Raw genomic sequence first — 27028 nt, 5'->3', positions numbered from 1 at the left:
ATCTTGAAAAAAATAAATAAATATAAAAAATAAAATAGATTGAAATTTTATATTTTTGATCAAAATAAAAATTAAATAATACCTTATATTAAAAATAGAAGGTAATATACGAAAAAAAGTTTTATTTAAATTGATATAAAACGTATTTATAAGGGTTTTTTATACCTACCAATTAACGATAGGCCATTCCTCACATGGCGTGTGGTGGTCGGGCGCAGTGTCACCTTGTGGGCATCACGTAAGACGGTGAAGGAATTATCGTTCATCAGTTACAGTGACTTACGGAAAAACGAAATCCTTTTTTTTTTTTTTGGCTTGCTTTCTCTCTCCAGCCTCCACTGCTTGCATCAATTGCCTTCTCGTCTTGCTCACTGCTTCTCTCTCCCACGATAACAGAAATTCCCCTTCTATCTTTCTTACTCACCCTCTAAACCAGTTTTGTCCTAAATTTCCTCCCAAAAAATCCGATATGGCTTCTCTATCAGCTATCCTATACACTGTAGGATCTGTCTTTCTGCTCTCTGTGACTCTGGTAATAGCTGGGGATATAGTCCATCCTGATCGGGTTGCTCCGAGGAGGCCTGGTTGTGATAACAACTTTGTTCTGGTACTGAACTTCGATTTCTAGTTTTATTTGGTAGCCATAAAGTGTCTTTGTCCTCGTACTGAACTTCGATTTCTAGTTTTATTTGGTAGCCATAAAGTGCCAAGCTCTGTGCTTTATGATCCTGGACTTCTTGCTTCTTTTCATGGAAACTGAAGGATCACAGAGAGGCTTTTAAGAAAGAATGGGAAAATCCGATCCTTCCCGTTTTCCTCTTTTGTAAGTAAATTGGGGAGTTGCGTCGAAATGAATTTTGGAAGGAGATTTGTCTGAAGCGCTGTCTTTTGTGTTCCTTGATGGTTTTTTTTTTTTTTTGTTTCTGTGTATTCTCAATTAAGATGCTCTTTTTCTGGTCGGCGGGAAAAAAAAAAGATGCTCTTTTTCTGTTTGGGATATGAAATGCTCTTGTAATTTTTAACGGCTTGTTGCATCAGACTCTGTTCAGTATAAGCTTCCCCTTCACTGATGTGGTTCTCGAGAAGTTTTCACGCTGTTAATAAAATCGTGAGAAAGAGTAATTCTGCGGCGCAGGATTTATTTTTAGGAGAATTGTTCTTTTTATGCCTAGGTGTAATGTTTTTATGGAGATCTAGGTTATGTGATTCAGGAACAGCCTTCTTTAGCAAACACCTTTTGCATGGTAACATTGATTTCGCTATCATTTTTTTTTCTTCTAATTATTTTAAACGATCACGCAAGCTTGTTTCTTTTGCAATTGAGATTGATCCAGGGTGAGCTTATTTTCTGGGTACTACTTGGAGATTGTCATATCTCTCGTCTTGTTTTGAAGTGCCATTCACTTTTTTGTTCACTGACTCTCTTCCACGTTCTACTTAGCTGTGGAGAAAAGGGGGAATACTGACTTTTAGAACTAAACCGAAATTGGTTCCCCAAAAAAAAAAAAAAAATTGATGGGATTGTGTGGAAATGCTTGATTGAACTCTGAAAAACCATACTGCCTTTGCTTTCCAATATAGATCTCTTAATGGAGAGTTCGCATGGTCCAAAATATAAGTTACTGTATAAGTTATATGGTAGAATGTCTGGATCATAAATGAGAGAGATCAGAGAAGAGCTTAAGGATAATTAAATTTAGGGTTCATATAATCTTTCATCCCTCAAGTTTGTCCTCATTTTGGTTTTAGTTCCTTAAGTTTCAAACAATAGGTTTTAGTCTTTCAAGGGGCAAAATGGTCCAAGTATTTATTGATTTATAGGAACCAATATTTTAAATAAAAAAAAAACTTGAAGGACCAAAATCTATGGTTTAAAACTTGAGAGACCAAGACCAAAATAAGGACAAATTTGAAAGACAAAATTGTATTGACCCTAAATTTATGCTAGAAGGTAGACCATTTATTAGGGTCAATTCTGGAAAATAATTGCAATTTGGGACACATTAAGGAAGTTAAACTACCTTCAACAGCCTTTCTTAATAATCGTGACATAGATTGTGATTTACATTTAAGACTAGACTAGATGAAGTATATTCTAATCTTCGATTTTTCCTTCCTCCTAGACACTTGGAAAACTATTATGATGTCTGTTGCTTCAATGTTATTACAGAAAAAGGAAAAAGGAATGAAGGAGTTTATCTTTGATTGGCTTGAGCAAATTCTTTTTCTAGGTCAAAGTTCCTACGTGGATTGATGGTGTAGAAAACAAAGAATATGTTGGTGTTGGCGCACGATTTGGCCCGACACTGGAATCAAAAGAAAAACGTGCCAACCATACTAGAGTTGCCATTGCTGATCCTCCTGATTGTTGTACCAAGCTTAAGAATAAGGTATGATAACTTTAAGCTTCTGAACTTACCAAGTGCAACTTCACCTACCTGTGAGGCATTGATGTCCAAGTTAGAAGCTCTGGAATGTTTCTGATATTTATTAATGATTAATATTAAATTTTAATTTGTAATTTGGACTGCCTCGAACTTTTGGTAGCTCACTGGTGAGGTCATTTTGGTGCGCCGGGGACAGTGTAGCTTCACAGACAAGGCAAATATAGCTGACGATGCTGGAGCTTCAGCCATCCTCATTATAAATTACCGTACAGGTGTTTGACTGTTTTGCTTGTTAAATACATTTTGACCTCTATTTCACTTTATTTTCATTTTTCCATGACTGATTTTCATTTTTGGGGGGTGATTATGGGGTCAAATTAGCAGAGAATTTTAAATATTTTATTTAAAATATATTCTTGCAACCAGTAGTACTTTTTTATATTCTATTTGATTGAAGAGACTGTGGCATTTCCTTGTTGGGCAGAACTTTTTAAGATGGTTTGTGAAGAGAATGAAACTGATGTTGATATCAAGATACCTGCTGTTATGCTTCCACAAGATGCTGGTGCGAACTTGGAAGAGCATATAAAAAACAACTCCATAGGTATGATTTACGTATATATTAATGTATATATGCATATTTTTATGTAATTGGTTATGGCTTTTTGTCAGCACTCAAGATTTTAATTTTGAAATGCTTTTCCTGTTACTGATTTATGTATTTCTTGGTATCCTTTGTGCTGCTGCATGTTCAATTCCTGCTCCTAAGTGTCTGTGCAGTTGTATTCTCCGCTGCGTCCTTTGGTTGATGTTGCCGAAGTGTTTTTATGGCTCATGGCTGTTGGTACCATTCTCTGTGCTTCTTATTGGTCTGCGTGGACTGCCAGAGAATCCGCAATTGAGCAGGAGAAGCTATTAAAGGTTGCCCAGATTATTCCCATGCCTACTTTATTCTTTTATAAAAGAAATATGAAATGATATTAGAAGAGAAGCATACAAAAAAGTGGAGGCAGTTAAGGGTATTTAGTAGGGTTTCTTTAGGGGTTGTTATGCAGAGAAATTGGTGACTACTGCTGCCTGGACCCCCCCTTCCTTTTTTGTATCTCTGATGCTCTTATCCCCTGCTCTTGTTATTCATTCCAATCTTCTCCAATAAATTTTCTTCGTTTATCAAAATGAAAAAATGAGGATATGATGTTCTTCTAGTAAAGACAGAAGAAAAATAAACTCACCGAAGAACAAAGCTCCCATGTTCCTTTGCATGTATATTGGGGAGACTCCCTCCCAGAAAGTTTTATTCTTATTTGACATGAGCTAGTTTTGTTCTTTAACTTTTTAATATATGAAACTTTACTTATCTAGTCACTGATAGATGGTTAATTTTTATGCATGCAGGATGCCTCAGAAGATGAGAATGTGGAGAATCCTGGTTCCACTGGCTATGTCGAAATCAGTACTGCAGCGGCAATTTTATTTGTTGTCTTTGCCTCATGTTTCTTGGTTATGCTTTACAAGCTGATGTCATTCTGGTTTGTTGAAGTTCTGGTGATTCTATTTTCCATTGGTGGGATGGAGGTGAGTTGTTTAGCTTTTATCTAACCTCTATTATAAGTAACCTAGATCAAGTGCACAAAACTTTTCATATACTTTGAGACGGCTGCAAAATCATAGGTCTTTTCCTTTAGTGTCTAACTATATTGGTTGGCTATGGATCAACTAAAAGTTTTAAATGACAATTACTAATCCAAAATTGAAGTGATATTATATGCTTATTCTATAAATGTGATTATAATATCTGCCATTATTTTCTTGTGGCTGGAGAATTTGTGAGCCTTAACATGTGTCAGAAGAAAAAATACTGAAGTTGGTTGGGGATAATCCTTTTCCACTCAAATTGCTGACACTATTTCTTCTAGCTTGAAGTCATATGCTTGACTGATTTTGTAATTCCCAGTACACTGGGTTAGGGATTCCCATTGGTGCTTTGATGTATGAAGTCTTGTTTGTGCATGCCCGCTTTTATTCATTGACTCGCATCAATTGTTCTGTGATAACTTTTGCATGAAATTTGTAGTTATAATTAAAATCAGATGATTGCATCTGATTTTGTTGTTGCTATGATATCTAAACCTTTATACTCTTCATGATCTTTCAGGGATTGCAAACTTGTTTGGTGGCACTGTTATCATGGTACAAATCCTTAATGCTTGCTTTCTATGCAGTTTTTGATTGTATAATTTTTCTGAGACAAGTCCATGCGTGTCAAATTGGAGGGTTCAATTATCTGAACATTTTTCTGTTCAGTGAACTGTGGTTGAGCTGTGACACTATGCATCTTATGATGCTGTTAATTGTTATCATACTTGAGGATTCTAAAAGAGAAGACTAGAATAATTTCTGAAGACAAAAAATTATGTTGGCTAGCTTCAATTTTTCCAGTCTTAAAATTCAAATAAATTATTGACTGTTTATTATCATTATTGTGGGTATAAATTCTGGTAAACTCGGAGGGAAATAATTTGATCTAGTTGTCAAGTTTTTTCCTTGCACTTCTTTCTCCAAAGGTCTAAACTTTGAAAAGGGAAAGAAAGTTAATTCTACAAACCAGATCCAGCTATACGCATTTTTCTCCTTGGCATCAGTCAAAGATGATTTGACGGTCATTTTTGAATATTTGAGATGACTTCATCCATTTATTGTAGACAAATAAATGTTTATTCCACTAGATTTCTTTCTTATGATGTGTAATTGACATCAAAGTGTTATAGTTTCAGATGGTTTCAACCTGCTGGGCAAACATTTGTTAAAGTGCCCTTGCTGGGAGCTGTCTCATATTTGACACTTGCTGTTACTCCCTTCTGCATAGCATTTGCTGTGATTTGGGCAGTTTATCGCCACAGCTCTCTTGCTTGGATTGGCCAAGACATTCTCGTGAGAACCATTACTTCCACTTCTATTGCTGCATGTGACAGATTACTCTTGACAAGATCATTTGTGTTATACAACTTGGACTGTTCTTAAATTAGAACAGAATTTGATATCCTATGATTAACACCCTAAGCAATGATATGATTATACCCACTCTTTGTCTTGCAATGCATGTTTCTTTATGTTTCGTAGTGTTTGGTAAAGTAAATTGAAATCCTGGAGTTTTTTTTTTTTTTTTTTTAATTTTTCCCCTCATAAGTATCATCTCCATGATGCGGAGTGTTAGAATAGATTTGAAGAGAGGACCAGTGACCAACTGAAAATTTGTTTGTGAACAAGTCCTAGCTTGTTACCATAGGCCTAGCTGTTCTGATTCATGTGAAGTTTTGGTACAACATATTTGGTTCTGCCTACGATCCTGTAATATGGATTGGTTTTCATTTTACATTAGAAATTAGGCCAAAGACTAGGATTTTCTGGTTCACTTGACTTCTTACTGCAACATGGTTGGAGCACAAACTGTATGGCTTACATTTTCATGTTTTTTGGTTCCTTTCTCTTTTCCATGTTCTTTTCTTTATTGATTATTTTAGATGATGATATTTGTCTCCTTTTGGTATTGTTTTGCCCTGAAAAGTTCTGCACAGAGCTTACATCCCTGTTTAAACCTGTAGCTTTTAAAATCGAGAACTTGGTTTGCTGAGTGTCAACTTCTTATGCTTCTAGGATATTGAAGGGTGAATCAAGAACGTAATTTCCTCTTTTTTGCTATCTCCTTTCAGGGTATTGCATTGATAATAACAGTTCTTCAGATTGTCCGGATACCAAATCTCAAGGTCATTATTTATATCTATTGTTTTTCCCCATCTCCCAGTATTAATTTGTCAACAGCTTAATCTCCTCCTTCAGGGTGTTTGTGATATTCTTGAATTAAATATGGAAGCCCGTGTGGGCATTTTATGTACAGTGAAACTGTGAAAATGGCTATGCGATTTTGGTATTGCTTATTATTGACTAGGGCATCTACTATAAACATTTTGCTCTATATGTTATCAGGTTGGAACTGTTCTTCTCAGTTGTGCCTTCCTTTATGACATCTTATGGGTTTTTGTTTCTAAATGGTGGTTCCACGAGAGTGTGATGATAGTGGTGAGTGTGATAAATAATGCTTTCACTTCTGTATCAGCCTTTGCAATGCTTGAATCTGGCCTCACAAACATTGCGCATTAAAAAAAAAAAAAAAAGGAAATTTAACGCTTTAAATATGTACAGGTCGCTCGGGGTGATAAGAGTGGAGAAGATGGTATCCCCATGCTTCTCAAGATACCACGTTTGTTTGATCCTTGGGGTGGTTACAGCATCATTGGTTTCGGGGACATAATCTTACCAGGCTTGCTAGTAGCATTTTCATTAAGGTTTAATTGGAAGCCATATTCAGATCTTACAATCTCATCATTCTCTGATCTGTCTTCCCTGATCTTTTAATTTTCAGAATTACTTATGATAAAATATGTGAAAATCTACTTAGCTTGTTAACCTATTTATTCTATCCATAACTTTTCAGGTATGATTGGCTGGCGAGGAAGAGACTCTGGGCTGGATACTTCTTGTGGGCAATGAGTGCTTATGGATTAGGTATGATATAAATGATTCATCAGAGCATATGTCCTTGAAATGTCTTGACCTATTACAAGTTATTTGATATTATTTATGTATAAGACTACTTGGTAATTTATGCATCGAAATTAGACTATGTTGGTTTCTAGGTAGCTGCCTTCTTCTATAAATATATTCATTACATGGCAATGAAAGAACAAAATTAGGATATGCTAAACTGTGACATAATAATTAATAAAAATTTGGTGCTTCTTTCTTTATATAATCTTTATGTATGGAAGAGGTGACCATTGGCTATTTGGCTTGTTCTTTGGCATCATTATTTGAATGCGGTTCATCAGGTCTCCTCATCACATACGTGGCTTTGAACTTGATGGATGGGCATGGACAACCGGCTTTGCTCTATATAGTCCCATTCACACTTGGTAAGCACTATCAGTATGTCAAGCTGTTATGTAATTTTTGCCATTTTAGTAGCAATGCATCTGCAATTAAGAAAAAATCTCTGCGATTTTCAGGTGCTTACCATAATAGAAGCATAATACGTGGATACTTTTTATAACCTGGCATCACAACTTTTGTTATATCTCTGCAGGAAAAATTCTTAAAAGACTGAGATCCATTTTATAATACCCCTTCAGAAAATAACAACAGCAACAACAAAGGAAACTGCGTATAACTGCATTGAATTATGGCCCGATTAAGGAATTATATTTCTAGTCTATGAACTTTTAAAATGTAACATTATCTTCCCAAAATTATCACCAAAAGAAGGTTCTTTTCGTCTTCATTTTTTTTTTCCACGTGGCATCGTCAAGTTAAAACTAATATCTAGGACTAGAAGCCACATGATTATCATGAGATAGTTCAGGTGAGCGGAAAATACAGGGTATTGCGTGATATCTATATATTAGTTTCGATCTAAATGCAGCATTCATTATTTGTAGTAATTTAAGTGTGACTTGTTGAAGTTTCATGCTTTGGGAGGTTTATTTGTAAGTTCTTTAATTAAGGGGAGTATAATTGAGTTTGCTCCGATGCCTGTTGAAATCTTATCCTATAATAATGAACACAGGAACATTCTTGTCGCTGGGAAAGAAGAGAGGTGAACTCAAGATTTTATGGACAAAAGGGGAACCAGAAAGGCCCTGCCCACACATCCTAGTCCAAGAGGACCCTCAACAAATGAACCATTAATCCCCCAGTAGAACTGTATCTTAGGTATTATTTTGTAGTTGACAGCTTTTAGAGAATAATTGTATCTTATAGTAAAATCGTGGTTGTCACTGTGTATCGTATTAACAATGCGATAATAATGCCGAAGAATTTGAGCTATCATTTGATAACAAGGTCTTGGGATCAATAGCGAGGTTTAGAGAGACGTAATTGTAATATGAAGGTTAGATGTTGAGACAATATTTTGTTACTGGTCATCTTTTGAAGTTGCTTTAATGCTGATGAGGCCAAAGTAATGCTATCGTCAACAAACAAGTATGTCTGCAAGCATTGGTTCAAGAAGCAGAACAATATCATGGCAGGTAGTGGCAGAAATGGACTTCAGTCACCCATAAATGAAGTTTGGAAAAAGGGCACTCCTACCCCAGGTAGTATTTGGATGGAATGAAAACCATAGATACAAAAGTGTTTTTGCGATATACGAAGTAAATATATGGATGTGTTTATCTCGATTTGTGGAATTTTATGGTACTGAAGCACCCCCTTGGACTCAAAACAGTTGCTTACATAAGCCAAATAGTTGTTATATGGTTACTGTAAATGTAAGGGTTGATTGCTCACTGAACTAATTTAATGCTTACATCTCAATATTGAGTAATAGGGTCTGTTTAACATTGGCTTCCACATTACTTAATCATAGACTATTTAACAGCTAGTTCCGAGCAACATATTGTATGAGCATAAACTGGGATGTAATCTGTGATTTGAAAATTAATTTGCAGTTAGGGCTGTCTGTGGGAGTACACTGCAAAAATTCAGGCACTTTTCAGGGAACTGCATACACTCATTCAGGTCAAGATTGAGTGTTCGGGTTAGCGAGGGAAAATAAATTTTGAATGAAATCTATTTATAATTATGATTTTGAAAATAGATAGATTTGGTTTTAATTGGTTTGTAAAATTAATTTATAAGATGATTTCGGGTTTATCAATTATGACCAAAAAAGTCATGGTTATCTCATAAGCTATTGGTACCTACTCTTCAGTTTTATTTTCTTAAAATTTATCCGAACACTAATTAATGTTTATGAATCAATTTTATAAGTCATGTTTTGTCTAACGCTAATCCAAATGTACACAACACGTGGGTGGGAACTGCTTATGAGAAACATGGTGGATAGTCTCAATTGATTTTAACCAAAATATGGGTGGTTAGTTGAGGGTTTTATAATTGATTTAATTAAAGTATGGGTGTTTGGTTGGGAATTACCAAAACCAGGTTTATCCCTCTGGATAAAAAACAATGACAAAGTTACCTGTCCACTTACTAGTTTATCCCTCCAAGTTAAAAGATGCACATATGTTCTAAATTCAGGGATGTAAATTGATGCCGGAAGTTGGAACTGTAAAATCTCTTATTAAAAAATTAATTTATTTTCATATCAAATCAAATGTCTATGACTCTTATTGAACTAAATATGTACAGAAGCATGTTTGAGAATCACAATCCTCTTACGCAATTGTCGTGTAAGGAATATTCTTGGGATCATTAATGTCCTAATATGTGAGCGTAACACCTTTTTTTTGGCTGTGAAGCACTTGTGTTGTGTAAGGGCAACAGGAGAAGTCTAAAATGTAATAGAACACAAAAGAGATGACCTTTTTTTGTTTTTTGTTTTTTTGTTTCTGGATTTTATACAATTTAACCCACACATACACATAAACATGTTAATAAGCCTCATTCAAACATGATAGATAACGCAGTCAACAAGTTATCCTTAACAGATTACTCTCATATTTGAAGAGATTGCTGATTGCATATAATTGAGCTGAAAGAATCGTGAATGACATAATGTCATGGGTCATCATTCAGCCAAGCAGACCGGTCCCTTTGTCTTCCCTAGCCATTCTGGTAAGGAAAAAATGATGACAACTGTCTGCCATTTTTGTACAGATTACAGAGCTTTAAATACAGGGACAGTTAGGGATATCTTTTCAATTCTAATGGTTGGTGAGCTTTGTCTATTAATCTCAGTTGAAAATGAGATACTCGTCGAACTTGAAGATAGACACATGATTAATGCCACCTTTCGTGCACACACACAAGGTCCATATGAATTTTTCCTCACGTCATTTCCGCTCATCTCCTAATGCTCTTGGTGTCGGCATCTGTAACATGTTGGTACAGTCCTTGGTCTTTTGATTCAACGTCAATTAAATGCCAAGCTCTTTATATGTTCTTCTGGATAATCGAAGTTGTCTGTAAATCGAACGGCAATAGATGATTCCAAGTGGATGTCTGAAATCTCAAATCTGAATTCAACTTTATTGAAGTATTGGTAATATTTTGAAGTCTCTTGCATACCAAGCAGAACACCGCAGCCTTCCTAATTAACCATATTTCACTTTCATTATAGGTATCTTCATATTCCTTTTCTTACTACTCAATAGTCAGTGGCTACCTCAAATACAAAATCAGATACTGTAGATCGATCAGAGATAATAATGACCGAATTTTCTTTCCTTTTCTATCAACAGACCAAGACAGGAAGCAAAATCTAAATGTCTGCAATATTGAAAGACTTTTTATTTGCAAACTTTTATTGTGTTGGGCCATTTGCTTACTCACGCTTCACTGATATGCGCAAAACATAATAGCCTTACAAATATCTGAGTTCATATAAGCACTTACCCAGCTTTCCTTTTGTTATGCAGAATCAATTGCCAGTTCAACTACACAGGCTGAATGACTGATTCCACTTATCTAGCATCATTGATTTTTTTCCCAGAAAATAGATCAGGGAAAGTGATGAAAAAGGATCATTATTTCGAGACAATAAAGACAAACTATCCCCCAGAGCATACTCCTCTTTCAATTGAGTTGGCAACAAAATCCAATGCCAAGAGACTTTATTATGAGGAACTCATCTTGACTAAACAATAGGAATGACACCTGTGTCAGTATTCTTCCAAGGCCAAATTTTCCCCGCATGTTTTCCTTGATGAAGGAATATTCCTCTCAAATAAAACGTTTGACATACAATGGCAGATCTTGGACAATTTTTTTTTTTAACCTACAAATGATAGGTAAACCGTCTAAATCTAATTATGACACATGGAAGTATGTTAAAGGTATCTATCATCAATAAGTGTGTCTGACATCTTCACATGCCTTTTCATGATTGGCTTGATCTACCTATCTTTCACTGATTGAAACTTCACCTAAAGATTTCTTATCTCTGTTACAATTCTGCTGCTTATCTTACCTTCTTCGGCAGATCATACAATCACTTGTGTTTCTGGGACCGGCTTTCTTTCTTACACAACTGAACCATAACAGAACATCTGCTTTAGCAGTACTATAATACATGGCATGCAGTCAGGTTTCTGCTGTGTAAATATATATATTTTCCCAAGTCATGATTTCTTGTATTTTGAATGACTGTATACAGTAAATAATTCTCATACTGATCATGAAACTTCATTCCTATAAAACACGTTTATACATTCACCTTGTTGGAACCATGAACTATTGTTTTCTTGGCAGGAATCTGAGGCATTCCCCTATCGGGTCTGTTTCAACCCCCAACACTTGGACCGCACTGCGCGGTGAGCTATTAATGTCCTTTTTTTTTAATCATATAACTGGGATTTAGTGATGAAAGAGGATAAGATCTCCTTAAATTACAGAACGAATAGAATAAACAATGATTTTACCTCGTCATCCGGTATCAAAATCCTTTTTTATTTTCGTTCATGCTTACATATATATGAATTCCAAAAGATATAAACGTTCATAAGATAGCAAATTTTTAGTGCAAATGAAAAGGGGGGCTTAAAAGTGTTCGAATGATAAAAGAGAAAATAAGATATCAATAAACGAAAGCAGTTTACCATGGTAAAGCTGAAGACTGATACATACCCGTCGCCTGAGTTATTTTTAATTGACACTAATTTGATCATCATCACCAAGACTAACAAACTTAAGGGTAAAGTTGCCAAGAAACATGAAAGTCTCTTTCATTGACCATCTGTAACTCCTTCAGCTACGCCTCTAAACGGTTTCCTGATTATTGGTTGCTGTATTTTACAAATCTACATCTTGTCCTTTTCAAAATAAAGTACATTCCTTCAGAGGTTGTAAAAACTAAGATTTTGAATTGACCTAGATGTCCAGGTTAATCATATACAGACATGTAAGCTTGCCATATTGAAAGGCACGCATCTCGGAAAAACTGACATTTGACATTGCAGAAGATTGGGAAGATGTCTTTAAGGTTGCCTAGCATTGCGTCTGATTGGCACATTGGTCTGCAATTTCCTCTCAACTGGGGAGAAAGTCCTGGACTAAACCAAAATTGCTAAGGAAAAAGTTGCTTTTTCAGTCAAAGAAATCTTGATCAGACAATCAAATATTGACTCGGCGCCACTCAGGTCTCCAACAAAATGGCGAAAAGACATTAGTTTCTGCAGAAATCCAGGATCAAATCGGCACCATTTGAAAATGCCCTGTCTCACGACCTGACTTACATTCCCGTGCTTCTTCGTCAATCCCAGATTTTTCTTGCAGACACTTTTCACATCTAATTTCATGGAGTTGACTCAGAAATTGAAACTGGCTTTGTTATGTGTGTGTGTAGGCGCGCCCGCGCGCGCAGGCGCTAGACTCATTAAGAAATAAGTTCAGAATTTTAAGGGTATTTGATTTGCAAAAACCAAATATTCCCATACCATAAAGCATTCTAGGAATCATATTCACTGAAATGCAGCATTTCGATGGATGAATGACAGATGATTTGTGGAGGTCAGTTCTGCAATTTTTCTTCAATTTACCAGGCAAGCCATTTAAAAGACACGACAAACATAACATCAGAGAGATATTTCATCCAGAAAACAGAAACAGTCAACTTTCACCATTGAACTTTGATCATAGGTAATACATTATTATTTCCCCATCTGTGTTAACAAACCACCTCTGAAGTCAACACTTGCACAAACCCTCGAGACAAATATTATAGTAAGCAGCAAACTGTCTTGAAACAATCAAATAAACTAGAGAGAAATAATGATGTGAATATTTTCAAGGTTTCTACAAGGAAAATATATATAGATTGAAGAACACTCATAAATCCCAGCAGGACCCTCCGACAAAAAGAAATCCTCCCGCAATTATAATATATAAATTAAGAATTCATAAGGTATCATGAATATAGAAATCGAAATCTATTCTGTTTGCTCCTATATACTAGAACCACACGCCCCCAAAGTCATATCGCATCTCATAGCATGAGACTCTTTCCATGACCTTCAACCTTCTTTTCCTTTTTCATACTCTCCAGAACTCCTCCTAAATCCCTGTGGTGCACATTGACCTTGAGCCCATTTTTCATAAACAATGTGAGTGACATTTTCTGCTCCACCCGATGGCCCGGCACCAATGAGAGCCGGTGGCGGAGGAGCACCGCCGCTGCGACGGACTTCATCTGTAGGTATGCCAAGTCTTTCCCTAAACATATCCTGGGACCAGCATTGAATGCAACAAACCTGAAAGAATCATGCATCGTGAACTTCGTCTCATCCGTTGACAACCACCTCTCGGGGCGAAACTCCAGGCAATCCTCTCCCCAGGTGGTTCTCATTCTTCCGGCCGAGTATATGGAATACGTCACTGACGACCCCGCCGGAACAAATGTTCCGTCTGGGAGCACGTCGTCGGCCACCACGTGCTTTGAGTCCTCCGGCACTGAAGGGTAGAGACGGAGTGTCTCAGACAAGGCTGCTTTCAGGTAGACCAAACGGTCAACTTCTTCAAACTCCAGAGGCTCATCTAACCAATTTTCCACATCTTCGCCACGTGTCTCCATCAGGACCGTGCATATTTCACGCAGTAGTTTTTCTTCCACCCTTGGGTTTTGCATAACCAGCCAGAAGAACCAGCACATAGCAACTGATGACGTGTCACGTCCAGCTAGGATAAAATTCAGCGCCACGTGGCGCAAGAATTTGTCCGAGTAGGACTCCTTTCTCCTCATGAACCTTGATAGCAAGTCATCATGTGGATTCCCATCTTTTTGCTGACCAAGCAGCTCGAGCTTCCGCTTGTCGATCACACTGGATAGATACTCCTCCACGTGGGTTATGCTTCGGCTCAAGCTCACCTCCATCCCAAGCCGAAGCCATTTTTTGATTTTCCACAATATCTCTGGTAATATAAACCGTTGAAGCGACGCCTCAGTGGCTCGGTCAAAAGCCGTAGCGAAGCCATTCTCGGGTAAGCCCGGCGCACAGGTTTGAGGATCTTTCCCGAAAGCCAAGCCGCAGATATTATCAAAAGTGAGCCGAAGCATCAAATCTTGCAGATCAACGGACTTGGAATCTTTCTGAGCCGAGTCGAGAATGACACAGAGCCGATCCTTGATGGCTCTAGTGACCCAGCGAGCCATGGCTTGGCGCAGCGTCCGGGTGGTGAATTCCAGGGCGGCAGTCTTACGCTGGAACAACCACGTGTCACCGTCTGAGTTAAAGATGCCATCGCCGAGCAGATCGTGGAAGACGGCGTGCCATGTCGGGCCCTTGGGATAATTGTCGAACCGGACCTTCAAGATGTGCTCTAGATTCCTCGGGTCACACGTGACAGTCACGAGACCTTGCTTCCTAGCAAGGAAGGGAATTGCACAGATGCAGGTCTGATACGTGCCGTTACACGCGCGAAGGTTGTCGCAGATCCACTCATGCATGCGCTCGATGTTCTCAATCAACCCCGGCAAGCTACCCAATAAGGGCCACACACGTGGACCTCGTAGCGACCGTAAGATAAACGTGAACCAGAGAAGGTAAAACGTAATAGCCGTCAAAAGCAGAAGGGCCGTACAAGTATCCATTTCTATTGGCCGCGGACGTAAACCAAGCTGACAATCAAACCACCAAAACTTTCCGGGAAAATTCCCTGCTATTCGTGGGGAAGTTTTCTTTCTTTCCCGGAGAGCAAACTATAGCTAGGGTAAAGAGAAGGAGAACAAAACCGTACCTTTACAATGAATGATAACTTCTGGGGCGAGAGTCATTCCCGGGCAAAACTATTATTTTCTCGGAGAAATGCAGAAGCAAACTCAGGCTGAGATCTTCCTGAGAAAAAGGTGGTGGATGATGGTAGAGAGGGAGAGATGGGCAGAAGCATGGGAAGATATGTAAGGAAAAGGAGGAGCATGAAATGAAAGAATGAAGAAGGAGAGCGGAAAAATAGTACAGCTGGAGAGTGTAATGGAGGATAGAGCTTTATAGGTGAAAAGACAGAGTGAAGCCATTAATATGGACAGACTGGTGCACGGCGATGCCCCCACAAGTTCTCTCTCATACTAAAATCGTCAAATGCAGCATTAAGGAAGGCTGGCCTGGGTTGTTGAAACTTTTAAGGGTAAAGAAGAGAAACCCTAGAGAGACGAGGAGAGCGGTAGGGTTACTCTCTCTCTCTAAACTGCTGATCTAATAATGAAGGAAGGGAAATAAATGAGATTGGTTGAGGAACGTGGGAAGGGGGAGAGCCAGAGAGAATTGAAGAAACCCAGATCAGAGAAGGAAAAGTGTAGGGTTAATGGGGTATCACCCAAACATGATAATCTTTTTTAGTATCATAAATCGAATTTCCTTGTTAACCAAAATTTTGGGTTTTGGACGTCAAATTCCACTTGCCACATGAAGCTTCCTTCCTATATCTGGCGTTTGGTGAGCGATCGAACGCCTCCTCAATTTATAGCACCCACTTAGGTGAGCTCAACTGTTTCCTTTTCCTTATATATTCATCACTGGAATTTTTTATTTAAATGGCAGACACCGCTATTTAATTTCTTGTTCAAAATCTCGGAGCCATTATCAATTATATATCAAATGATTGTGTTTCATCATCAGAATTTCATGCTATATATTTCTCAAAATTCTTTATTCATGTCATTAAGCTAACTTTTGCGATAGTTGATCATGATATTTCTCATATATATTCAAAAGTAATTGTCAATTAAGGTTAACGATATCAAACACCTCTTAGACGTGAAGTTGTAAGTCAAACCTTTTACAAAGGCTACGTAATTAGGTGTGTGAATTATGGCAGAAATAAATTAAATAAATGGTTGGAATTCAATTCTCAATCCTTTTTTTTTTTTAATACAGGGAAAATCTAGGTAAAAGAAGTCTACCCTTTGTGATCTGCATACTTTGAAAGAGATTGGCTAATTTTCAATCCATAGGATACTCAAATATGTTTTCTCCAAAGAAATTGTATTTATGTGTACTATTTGAGCTTCAGTTGTTATTATTATGATGATAATTAATTATTTTGAAATAGAACTAAGATGATCAAGGAATCGTGGGTAGGAGTTGACCTTTGTTGTGCTCGTTTAATGGGTTTGAGAATAGGAGAGTAATAAGATGGAGAGAACATGGCAAGCGGGAATAGAATCCTAGCTTAAGAAACAATACGGATATAGTAATAGTATCTATGTATGATATGATTATAGAGTATATTTGTAAAAATACGGATGGTCTATTTAGGCATTATATTACATGTTGATCAGGCGTTCAATTCTATTAGACTTCGAAAAGGAAAAAGAAAATATAAACGAGTTTAGCAACCCAAAATCTGTAATCATTGAGCTTAATTGCAAGTCTCTTAATTCCACGTGTATGTACTTCTTCAATTCATCGATTGTATTTAATGAACACATTTCTTAACATATATTCCCTCCAGTTCTATAAATAAACTTCAAATAATCAAATCACGTTTAAGAAACTAATAGCTAAAATTAGTTAAAAATAATAAATGTATCATAAATATATTTCTTTTTAAAAGTCCCTTATTTACTATAAAAGAATAAATGAGAAAGGCAATAAATAAAAAAATGATGAAAGAGAATATATGGAGATAATATTAATGAAATAGAATACCAAATATAGTCAGCTAAGGACAAAATAGGAAAAACAAAGTAATAAGTGCTCAAACAAACTAAAAAATAAAACTTATATTCTGGACTAGACTCCTCTTTAAAAGTAAAACTTATATATAGTACCAGAATGAGTAACATTAATTCATTCTTAACTCCTAACATAATTAAAAATTGCTGGCGAGGATATTGATAATACAACAAACAGATCTTTCCTTTTTTTTTTTTTTACAAAAAGGTTTAGGTGAGTTGGTCTCAAGGGCTCACCTAAGTTAGGGTATGTTTTCAAGTTTAAAAAATGCTTACAGAAGTACTTACAAATCACTCACCAATAAAATCCTCATATTGGCGGCGAGATTCAAACTCACAACTTTATGTGTTATGAATTAGTTCTTTACCAATTGAACCAATTCTTGTTGGCAGATCTTTCATTTTTATATGAGACCCTTATACGTATGTAAAATTAAATTTAAATATATGTATATAAATTTTTTAAATTTAATCAATTCCTATACTATTATGTTAGTATTCCTATCAATCTAATAAGCGATCTACTGTTACAAACACACATGGATAAAAAATTTTAAGAGAGAGATATTGGTGTAAAAAATTGGGACTAATTCATATGCAATCAGATATTATATATAATATCCTTTTAAAATAATACTCCTCTAGTCTTATTTGTGAGTCATTTCTAACATGTTTCATATCAAGAAAAACCTTAAACTTTATCTTTCATTTAAAATTCAATAACATTTTAACTTTATCTGTATTTAATATATATCATATCTCATGTAAATAAAGTCAATACAATAATAAATAAAGGACAAGATTGTACATACATACAAAAAATTTCTTTTAGTACCCTATAAATAGGATAAAAAAATCTTCTCTCTCTGTCCTATAAATAGGATTAGAGGAGTGTATATATGTCTGTATCTTCTAGCCAAAAAAAAAGGGGGTATATATATGTGTAAGCTAAAGTCAACTATTTTGAAATTTTATATATGTATATATGATCAATTAATTAAGAAAGGCTTGGCCAAAAAAATTCAAGAGGGCATAGGTAGGCAGCCAACCGAGTTACGAGAGATGGGAGAACACGACAAAGCAAAGAAAATATATATAGAGATGGTTTTTCCAAGTAGCCAGCGGGGTGATTTAAAAAGTTCTACGTATTTAGAACCCCATGCTTTTCTTAAATAATGTTGCGTGCGTGTGTGTGTTCATTCTCATAGTATATTCCTTGCGCCATCATTTGAAAACCCTTACAAAAGTATAAGTATGCCATATCCTCATTCATCCATATATATTCTTCGCGTATGTCCTTATGGATCGTATCATAATCATATGCAGATTACTGGGATATCGATAGTTTTTGTGGAGGAAGGAGTATATATTTAGTTTTTTTTTTGGAGGTGAAACCTATGGCCCCCTCTCTAGAATAAAATTTTGTACGGTATGTAGAAGGGGAGGAGAGATGTATAGTATCACATCCGGTCTTTAATATAAGAGTTGGTTGATTAATTTAAGTAGATTAAAAAAATTAGTTAAGTTAGTTATTTGTAATAAATAAATATTATTTTTTTTAAAATACTATTGTTAATCAAATGTCATTTGATGAAACATTTTATAAATGTAACTATTATAGAGACTATCTTAAAAATAGATAAATATAAAAAAAATATTATATTTAAAATTAAATTAAAAATCAAACTAATTTTTATATTAATGAAGAGAATAACATGAGAAAAAAAGAAGGGAAGTCAACGAAGGCAGTGAATGTGGAAAACCAAAAAGCGGTGACCTCCCTGCGCTTTTTAATTAATTCATGCATTTACGACGGTGTGCTCTGCGCTCTCTCTTCCTTCCTTCACTCACGTAGTCACACGTCTCTTCTCGTCATCCCCCGCCACCTGCACCGACCCATTTACTCTCTCCCCCTGGCCCCTCCCCTCCCTTCCTTTCTCAACCCTTTGTTCTTTCTCATTCCATAACTGCTCTTTCCGGAGCCATTTTATCCAGCCATTTGATTCAACTAATACCTCCTTAAATTTTGCTTAAACATAAAATTACGTGTTCAGCTTTCCATGAATACAATAAGTACATAAACTCTTTTTTTTTCTTGCTAAAGCATACGTATCTTTCTATTGGAAGCAATCCTATTCGAAGCACTGTCAGGCACTAAATGTGAACGCCTCTCTTCGAACCTTAATTTGCTACATTATGACGGATTAGCCCCTTCTGCTAGACCCAATCCCTTTAGTAGTACGTAAACTCTTTTTATATCAAGCAGGGTCACAGAAGTAGACTAGGCTACAAACCTACAGCCCTGACTTTTTTTATTTTAAATTTGAACTATTATATATAATATAATAGAAATTAATTTCACAAATTATTTCTAAAATTACGTACTTGATCTCATTCGTAGGCTTCAAATCACATTATTCACACACAAGAGCTCAACCCTTTCATTCATCAGTCATTCACCTCGATCTATCTCTATTCTCTTTGATCGCTCAAGATAGTAATACTAGCTCACTTCTTGCATCATTTGCTAAAACATAATAATTGTTGCATGTTTATTTTGATGATGTCCAAATGAAATATTACATATAATCTCAGTAAGACAAGTTTGTCCTAAATTAAGAGGGAAAAACAAAAGATGTAAAATACAATTTTGATATATGTGATACTTGTTATGCTTGGTTGATTTTAAAATTAAAATTATCCCCATCAGTTTTTCTTACTCCTATTTACTCAATCAATTGGTACTTACTAGGTATTCCTTTTTTTCCCCCTACTAATCTTTTTACATTTCAGGTGAGAATGAATTCTAAATTTTTAAGACATAAGGCAAGTTTTTAAATAAGCTTGAAGGTTTATATATAAATTTAAATATATAAGCTTTCAAGCCTATTTAAAGACTTACATTTTAAATATGCATATAAAAAGGTTCAAGGGCATTGTTAGGCCTTTTTGAAGGCTCAAGTTTAAACATAGAAAAAACCTGTATGCAAGTTCAATTTTTTTTTTAAATTTCATTTGCAAATTCAAGTCTATTTAGTTGAAGCCTAATGGCTAGTCTATTTTCACTCCTAATATCAAGCCAAGAATGACAAAAAAAAAGAAAAAGTATACCATGCAAATATGCAATACACGGCGGAAATATGTAATTATGTAGAATATATTTGTTTTCAAAAAACATATAACCTGAAAAAAAATGCTGGATAATATATCTAATATATTTAATGCATATATCACTGACACACTTGGATACGGTGTCTGTATACTCTGAAAAAAAAAGGACAATAATCCCTTTTTTTTAAAGAAAAAAATAGATTAAATTTAACACTCACGCACAAATACTAAAATACACACACTCATCTACATACTCAAGCACATTTTGACATACGACAGAAGAAGAAATCCAAATAAGCCCTTTTTCATTTCTTTTGTTTTTCCATCAAAAAACAGGCACAATAGCAAGACAAAAAATTATTTCATTAAATTATTAATTGTTTCATGCTTTTCTTTTACATCATTGGTTAATTCTCTTTGTGTGCCCCGCCCCACAGATAATTAAACACACAGAATAGCAAATATTTATCAGAATATATACTACCCAGCACTGTATCAATTATTTTAAGTCTCTTTTTAATAGGGTCACCCACTAATATTTTTACTGTCTTCAATGTATAAAAGTGTCAGTGAGCTATAGTAGTATGAATAATCATGGAATAAAAAAGAGATTAATTAATTAGAGCCGAGTAAAGGGGGGCATAAATCTAGATTATATAAAAACACCAAAAAAAAAAAACACATCGATGAGGACAGTGAAATTAAATGCAATAATTATGGAAAGAAATAAAATAGCAGGAGTGGGGATAAGAAATGAAAAATAATTGGGGTGGCGTGTATTGAGAAATGAAGTGTATGAAGGAGAAGGGCAACTTATTAGGTGAAAACTTGATGAAGCGTAGTTGGGGCAGTTGTTGTATATTCATTCTGTCTCATTTGGAGCTTTCTGCTATTTACTTGCATTGCGTTTTCGTCAACTCAGCGTGATCCCCTTTTCAAATTCTCAACTCAACTTTGCTCCCCATTTTACAGCTTTTAGGTACCTATATAGTGTAGCTCTATCTTTAGCTTGGACTTGGTCCTCCTCCACATTTTGGTTTGGATGTTAAAGTGTATCCACAATTTGATTTAAGTTTTCAATTACTACCCCTCTCCTAATTATAAAATATTATTTATAAACTATAAACGAAATCTTATAATTAAAATTAGAGGTAGTGTTACGTGACGATCGATATTTTTTTCTCAATTTTTAATTTTGCTATATATTTTTTTATTAAATCTTTTAATTTTGTCTTGTTAGCATTATTAGCTTTAGAACTTTAAGTATCAAACTAAAAATTGAACGAAAATATAAGTACCTACGAAATGATTTTTTTTTTCCAGGTTTCAATATGATGGTATCATTTCTTTAATCATTTCAGGAGGTCTATGTATCCCTGGACAAACCTTACTGGTACTTGCCCACGCCATATTTTCACATATATATTTTTTTTTTGGTAATTATTTTCACTATATTAATTTGACTCCAAACCGTCATTTCTGATTAAAAATATGACCCTTTCTTTTTTTTTCAATTTTAACCTGGTGCGTCCTGATCAAGATGTCGAGTGGGTCGATTAAGAAATCATTGCAAGAATGTGAGGCTGTATGAAAGCGACTGGCATAAAACGGGAGTATGGTCTTTTCTCTTTTTTACAGCATTACATTTATATGCAACTCACTTCCCAGCAAAACACATGGACCCTCCGTGAGAATTAACAGGACCATGCCTTCTGGAGCCACGATGAGTGACTATGCCTTCTGCAGCCACGATGAGTGACTATTCTAAGCACCCAATGCTTGGTACGCATCATCCCACCCAATTAAATAATTACAAGGATGTGATCCAATAAGAATTGAATCTAATGGAATGAACTAATCCCCCCATAACATAACAAATCAAAATTCAACTTCCCGTTAGGAGAAGTACCTATATTTAGTACTCCTCCGGTCCTAATTATAAGACCCAATTGACTTATTTGAGGAGATTAAGGAAGTAAGTTAAGTTGATTATTTATAATAAATAAGTGTTGTTATTCCTAAAATATCCTTGCTAATTAAGTATATTGGCTAAAACTATCATTATTAGAAGGATTATTTTTGAAAAAAATGCATAAATATAAGAGATAAAATGGATTGAGTCTTATAATTAGGACCAAATAAAAAGTCAAATTGAGTCTTATAATAAGGACCGGAGGAGTATTATTTTCAATAAGAGAATACAAGCATCTAGCATAAAAAAATACAAGGATGTGATTGGAGGGACATTCAAGAAATATGAAAGGTTTCATACATACATCGCGAAATTATTAACCTTGTTACCTTCTTGTTTTTTGGTACCAATAAAAAAAACTCTTACCTTTGCGGACATATTTCAACGTAACCTTGGAGTCATCAACACCAACTCTGTTGCGTTGGAAGACATCCTGCTGAGACGACAGGTTTCTCATAACATAGTACAGGAGGACAGAGTCAATTCCGTGCCACATCACATTCCTAAATTGGCCGAGAGCAACAAGATTTTGAGGTTTGTGCTGAATGCAATCAGCAAAATTACAAATTCCTTTGCAGCAACATCAAAATTAAATAAACAACGAGCAAATCATAACTAACTCAGACGCCTAAATAAGTCTTACATCTGATTCCCTCAACATTACATAGACCGTACATCCAATGAACTGCAAGGGAAGATGAACTCAATAGCTTTACTTAGATTTCAAGCTTCCTCCTCCATGCACTTCACGTTTATAAGTAGAGATCACAGTATCTACACTTTTTTCCATAGTAAAATAATTTCTTCTATTCTGATTTCATTTGAATGGTCAGCCAGAAACATTAGATGACCAAGCTTTGCGGAGGAACATGCATAAAAAAACTATCTTCTATACAAATATTTTGACAGTGGGAATTTGAGGCTCCTTGCAACCTGCACAACAACATTTACAAGATTAAGAGTAGATTAAAAGGGCCTAATTCTTTAATTTTAACAAATAGTTGCTTCTTCTATAAGCAAGAGCCATGAATTTGGTGGAGTACGCAATGACATTAAAAGGCTACCTTCAAAGCCAGGCCTTCAGATATAGCAGATCGATACCGAGTCGAGCCTTCTATAGGACAGCTTCCTCCTTTGATAATAAAATTAGCATTGCAGAGACTGGATAGCTGTAAAAGAACGTCGGACATTAGCCCACCCTTACCACCTTCGATTCCTAATCCACCATTCCTTTGTTCCTCTTCATCAGATGGATCTTCTGCAACCGACACTATACACTGGAAGATTGCTAATAACCTCTCTAGTGGAAAAGTTCCAGGTCCTTTCGTCACTAGTTCCTCTTCTGCACTTTGTTTCTGTTCCTGCGCTTTTGCAGAGGTCCTATGCATGATAAAAGCTTGTATCAGAAAACAAAAAATAAGCAAGATCCAAATGCACTCCGGAAAATAGAACGAATTCCCAACATCGATGACAAAGAAATAACAAATCCAATCAAATAATAGTTAAAAATCATATAACACAGAATCTATAAAGATAATCAGAAATAGAAAAAATAAATTTAAAAACCAGAGAAGGCTTCACAGAAACATAAAATTAAGTCCAAAACTAAAAATGAAATAAACATTAAAACCTGTAACCTGAGTATTGAATTCACATTAAAAAAAAATGGATATTTACTAAATCCTTTGATGCTTCGTGAGCATTCTATTTGTTGTCAGTGCACAAATTAAATATTTAATTGTCAGACTTACTTCCTCTTACGTTTTCGATTGTTTAAACCACCAGTCGGATCAAAAAGTGAGTCGTCAAGGGTCACAGGGTTTCGGGATGCAAGAAATGCAGAAATAAGGAGATATTTAGCACAAGTAGACATGTGAAATTCCAGCTCCTCAATTTCTTCAGATCTCTCCAATTTCTTGGGATTCCCCTTCCTTTTGGTCTCTTTATGGATCTCAACTTCAAGTGAAGGAAGAGATGAAATCTTAAATATTTCATTCAAATAGGAACCAATATGAGGCTTCAGATGGCTAAATAACCTTCTCTTCATGTCTTCACTAGGAGCAACACTATGATCACTTAAAGGTTCACAGTATTTTTCAAATAGTGACTTGAAGGCGGTAAACAATTCATCCACCTGTCTTGTAACTCTACAGAAAGGCCTCAAAACTACACTGTACAAGAAGAAACAAGTCTTCAACAGATCAAATCGTGTATAACAAAAAGAAATTCATAACTTGTACAGGGAAAAAAAATGTCTTACTCCAGAAATGAAGAATACAACTTTTGGTTTGCTTGGTTTCTCAAGAATATTTGATGAAGATCAACCTCCGTATAATCAGGAAAGAAGACGGGGACAGGTTCCACATAACCCATATTAGCATAATAGGTATCCGGGGAAGTACTGCTAATAAATATCAAGCCCACCTCTGGCATATTTAGCAGATCATAGAGATTAAACAGAAAGGGTACTATAGTAGAACTTTTATCCCACTCCCTAACAAGATGAAAATTGTCAAATACCAAGTAAATCATATTTCCAGTTCCCCTTGCTGCCATCTTATTTGATGTCAATTTCTCTGAATTTGACTTCAGATTATTTATCACATTGGCCAATGCATCCCTAAGAAAATTGACGAAGTCAGATGGTCTATCACATCGTTTTGCATTTGAGTAACCATTGGCAGCACTTTTTCTATGAAGAAACAATGAATTCAAAATAGATTCAAACAAGATCCGCTGGTTATAGCATGTACTACAGCTTGAATAAACAAGAGGCCTGTTGAGATGCCTAAACAATTGAAGAATGATGCTAGTTTTTCCTGTAGAAGGACCACCATACACAAATAAAGGCAATGTTGGTGAATTCAAAGGTCCCAAAAGACGCATAAGCTCAACAATCTGGCTACGTCTACCAGGAAAAGCAGATATTAAATCATCCAGACTAATAGGATCTCCTCCAACTAAAAGGTCATTTATTGTAGGAGGGTCAATGCTAGTTACTTTTGTTGCTATATTATCTGAATTGAATGCTGAAGCAAAAGATCTGGTTGTCCTTCTGGGAATTTGTGGGGTTCCCTCCTTGTCCACTTCTGGATCTCCTTCAACCATGGGATGATTTGCTGCTGAAGGAGGACCAAAATTAGTTACTTCAGTCACGGGGTTATCCAAAGTGGTTGCCGAAGCCAAAGATCTAGTTGTTCTTCTGGTAATTTTGGGGGTCTGCTCCTTATCCATGTAATCAGCTACTGATGATGTTTTACTTCTAAACCAATGAGGGGATCATCGGTTAGTTGAAATTAGAAGAATCAAGCAAAATGGATAGTTCAACAGAGAAATAAGAATATGCTAACTCAAAAAGTTTGATATATAATTTCGCTAACTCAAAAAATTTAATGGATTGGGTGTTTTATCTGGAGAGTGAAGTATTAGAATTTATTGGTTGTAAAACTTTGATAGATAATTTCGCCAACTCAAAAAGTTTGGAAAATGATACAAGGATTGATAAATAATGAGTTTGTTGCACTAAATTTTTCCAATAATTTCGCCCAAATCCCTGAAATTTTTAGATACCACCCATTGGCTTATTAGATGCTTAAACTATGGCCAACCGCATGGAAGTATGACAGAAACTCAAGTCAAATAAATAGAGCTAACCGATAGAAGTTTGGTGGATTCATCCGATTGTTATGGGGAATAATTCTAACAGTCAAAGACTGCTTGAACCCATATTCACAGTAATTCTAACAGAACTTAATTTAATTCTAACAGAAGAAATTCACATTCTCCTAGTATATTTTTAACCCGCATAGCTAAGCATAACTATGATTTTCATTCACAATGACGTTAATTTCAATCAACCCGGTGGTACCGATATGATGCACTGTGTCACCAAAGAACTGGACTCTGGACGACTAGCACAGCAATTTAATTAACCAACAAAGATAAACAATCATAACTCAATAGCTTTGGCTGTTTCAGAGTTTTAATGACATGATCAGCGAGTTATTACAGCAGCACAGAGAACAGAGAATGAAAGATGCACTGCGCAGGTGATACAAAATCTGCCAACTAAAGTCTGAATACTCCTTAACTCTTCAGGATTAAAGATACACGAACTGAAAACGATCTCTGTGATAGTGCGTGCTAAATCAGATTTCAATCATCCTGCCTAACTGAGTTTCACAATTGCAGAGGGTTATCTTTGATGCTGGAATACTGTCACATGCATGAACAATTAACATCGACTTGAAAAGTACCGCATCATGGAATGTCTGATGCAGTTCAAAATCTGTGTGGGCAAGCATTCGGGGCTAAAAAAAAACGTAGTGAGAAGCTGAAGAACAAGGATAGACCGAATGGTGATGATCTAGACAAAAAGCTGAAGAACATAACAATCAATCAGATCTAGAGAACGAACTCAGATACTCACCTGAATGAGGGACCGAATACGGCGACGAGAATGGGAGAACCAAAAAAAAACTTCGTAAGACCGAGAGGTAACTTTGGAATATGACTCTGAGAGAGAGAGAAAGAGAGCTGCTTACGGTGAATAGAGGAGGGAAATACCAACGGAAATTTTAGCCGCGGGAGCTCGGGGAACGAGAAGCTGGAGGAAGCGGGAAATTTATTGTTATGCCGCCAAAACTAGGGAGACGCTGAAAGTTTTAAGACTGCGGGTGCGAGGGACCGAAGGGCCTCATGAAACGCACGTAATTCGTGCGTTTAGGGCTGGTTTTTCTTAAAAATTAAAATCATAGTCAATTAATCAACTAACTTTATACTTGAAATACTGGGAGGTGTTTAGATAAAATCAAATCATGATTTGAAGAATAGTTTCTGAAAAATAAATTTTGAGAGAATTGATTTTGTGAAAAA

General features: G+C 35.8%; 3 protein-coding genes across 6 annotated transcripts; 1 reads left to right on the top strand and 2 right to left on the bottom strand.

Annotated features, from left to right (window-relative positions):
- Window positions 1-333: 333 nt before the first annotated feature.
- Window positions 334-8737, top strand: LOC114727816 (signal peptide peptidase-like 4). Its single transcript, XM_028914573.1, has 14 exons — window positions 334-607; window positions 2232-2390; window positions 2548-2659; window positions 2872-2991; window positions 3157-3308; window positions 3783-3962; window positions 4543-4577; window positions 5156-5318; window positions 6098-6151; window positions 6372-6464; window positions 6588-6730; window positions 6880-6950; window positions 7274-7357; window positions 8008-8737. Exons 1-14 carry the CDS (start codon window positions 470-472, stop codon window positions 8127-8129), a joined length of 1626 nt encoding a protein of 541 aa, XP_028770406.1. The 5' UTR covers window positions 334-469; the 3' UTR covers window positions 8130-8737.
- Window positions 8738-12992: 4255 nt separating this feature from the next.
- Window positions 12993-15737, bottom strand: LOC114727783 (cytochrome P450 86A8-like). The gene has a single exon (XM_028914519.1). It carries the CDS (start codon window positions 14986-14988, stop codon window positions 13387-13389), a length of 1602 nt encoding a protein of 533 aa, XP_028770352.1. The 5' UTR covers window positions 14989-15737; the 3' UTR covers window positions 12993-13386.
- Window positions 15738-23011: 7274 nt separating this feature from the next.
- On the bottom strand, window positions 23012-26780 carry LOC114727826 (origin of replication complex subunit 5). Of its 4 annotated transcripts, XM_028914591.1 has the most exons (6): window positions 26698-26780; window positions 26410-26582; window positions 24414-25415; window positions 23905-24324; window positions 23218-23533; window positions 23012-23086 (listed from the first exon to the last, which is right to left on the bottom strand). In XM_028914591.1, exons 2-6 carry the CDS (start codon window positions 26415-26417, stop codon window positions 23036-23038), a joined length of 1797 nt encoding a protein of 598 aa, XP_028770424.1. In that variant the 5' UTR covers window positions 26418-26582; window positions 26698-26780; the 3' UTR covers window positions 23012-23035. The 4 variants fall into 4 exon arrangements, with proteins under 4 accessions (XP_028770424.1, XP_028770426.1, XP_028770427.1 ...); XM_028914593.1 differs by lacking the exon at window positions 26410-26582 and having other exon boundaries at window positions 26698-26717; XM_028914594.1 differs by lacking the exons at window positions 26410-26582; window positions 26698-26780 and adding an exon at window positions 26583-26655.
- Window positions 26781-27028: the final 248 nt, after the last annotated feature.

The sequence above is a fragment of the Neltuma alba genome, unplaced genomic scaffold, assembly GCF_004799145.2.
Source record: "Neltuma alba isolate B1F8T4 unplaced genomic scaffold, ASM479914v2 tig00012508_pilon, whole genome shotgun sequence".
NCBI classification, from domain to species: domain Eukaryota; kingdom Viridiplantae; phylum Streptophyta; class Magnoliopsida; order Fabales; family Fabaceae; genus Neltuma; species Neltuma alba.
The sequence above is the reverse complement of the archived record's forward strand: the minus strand, read 5'-3'. Positions and strand labels throughout refer to the sequence as shown.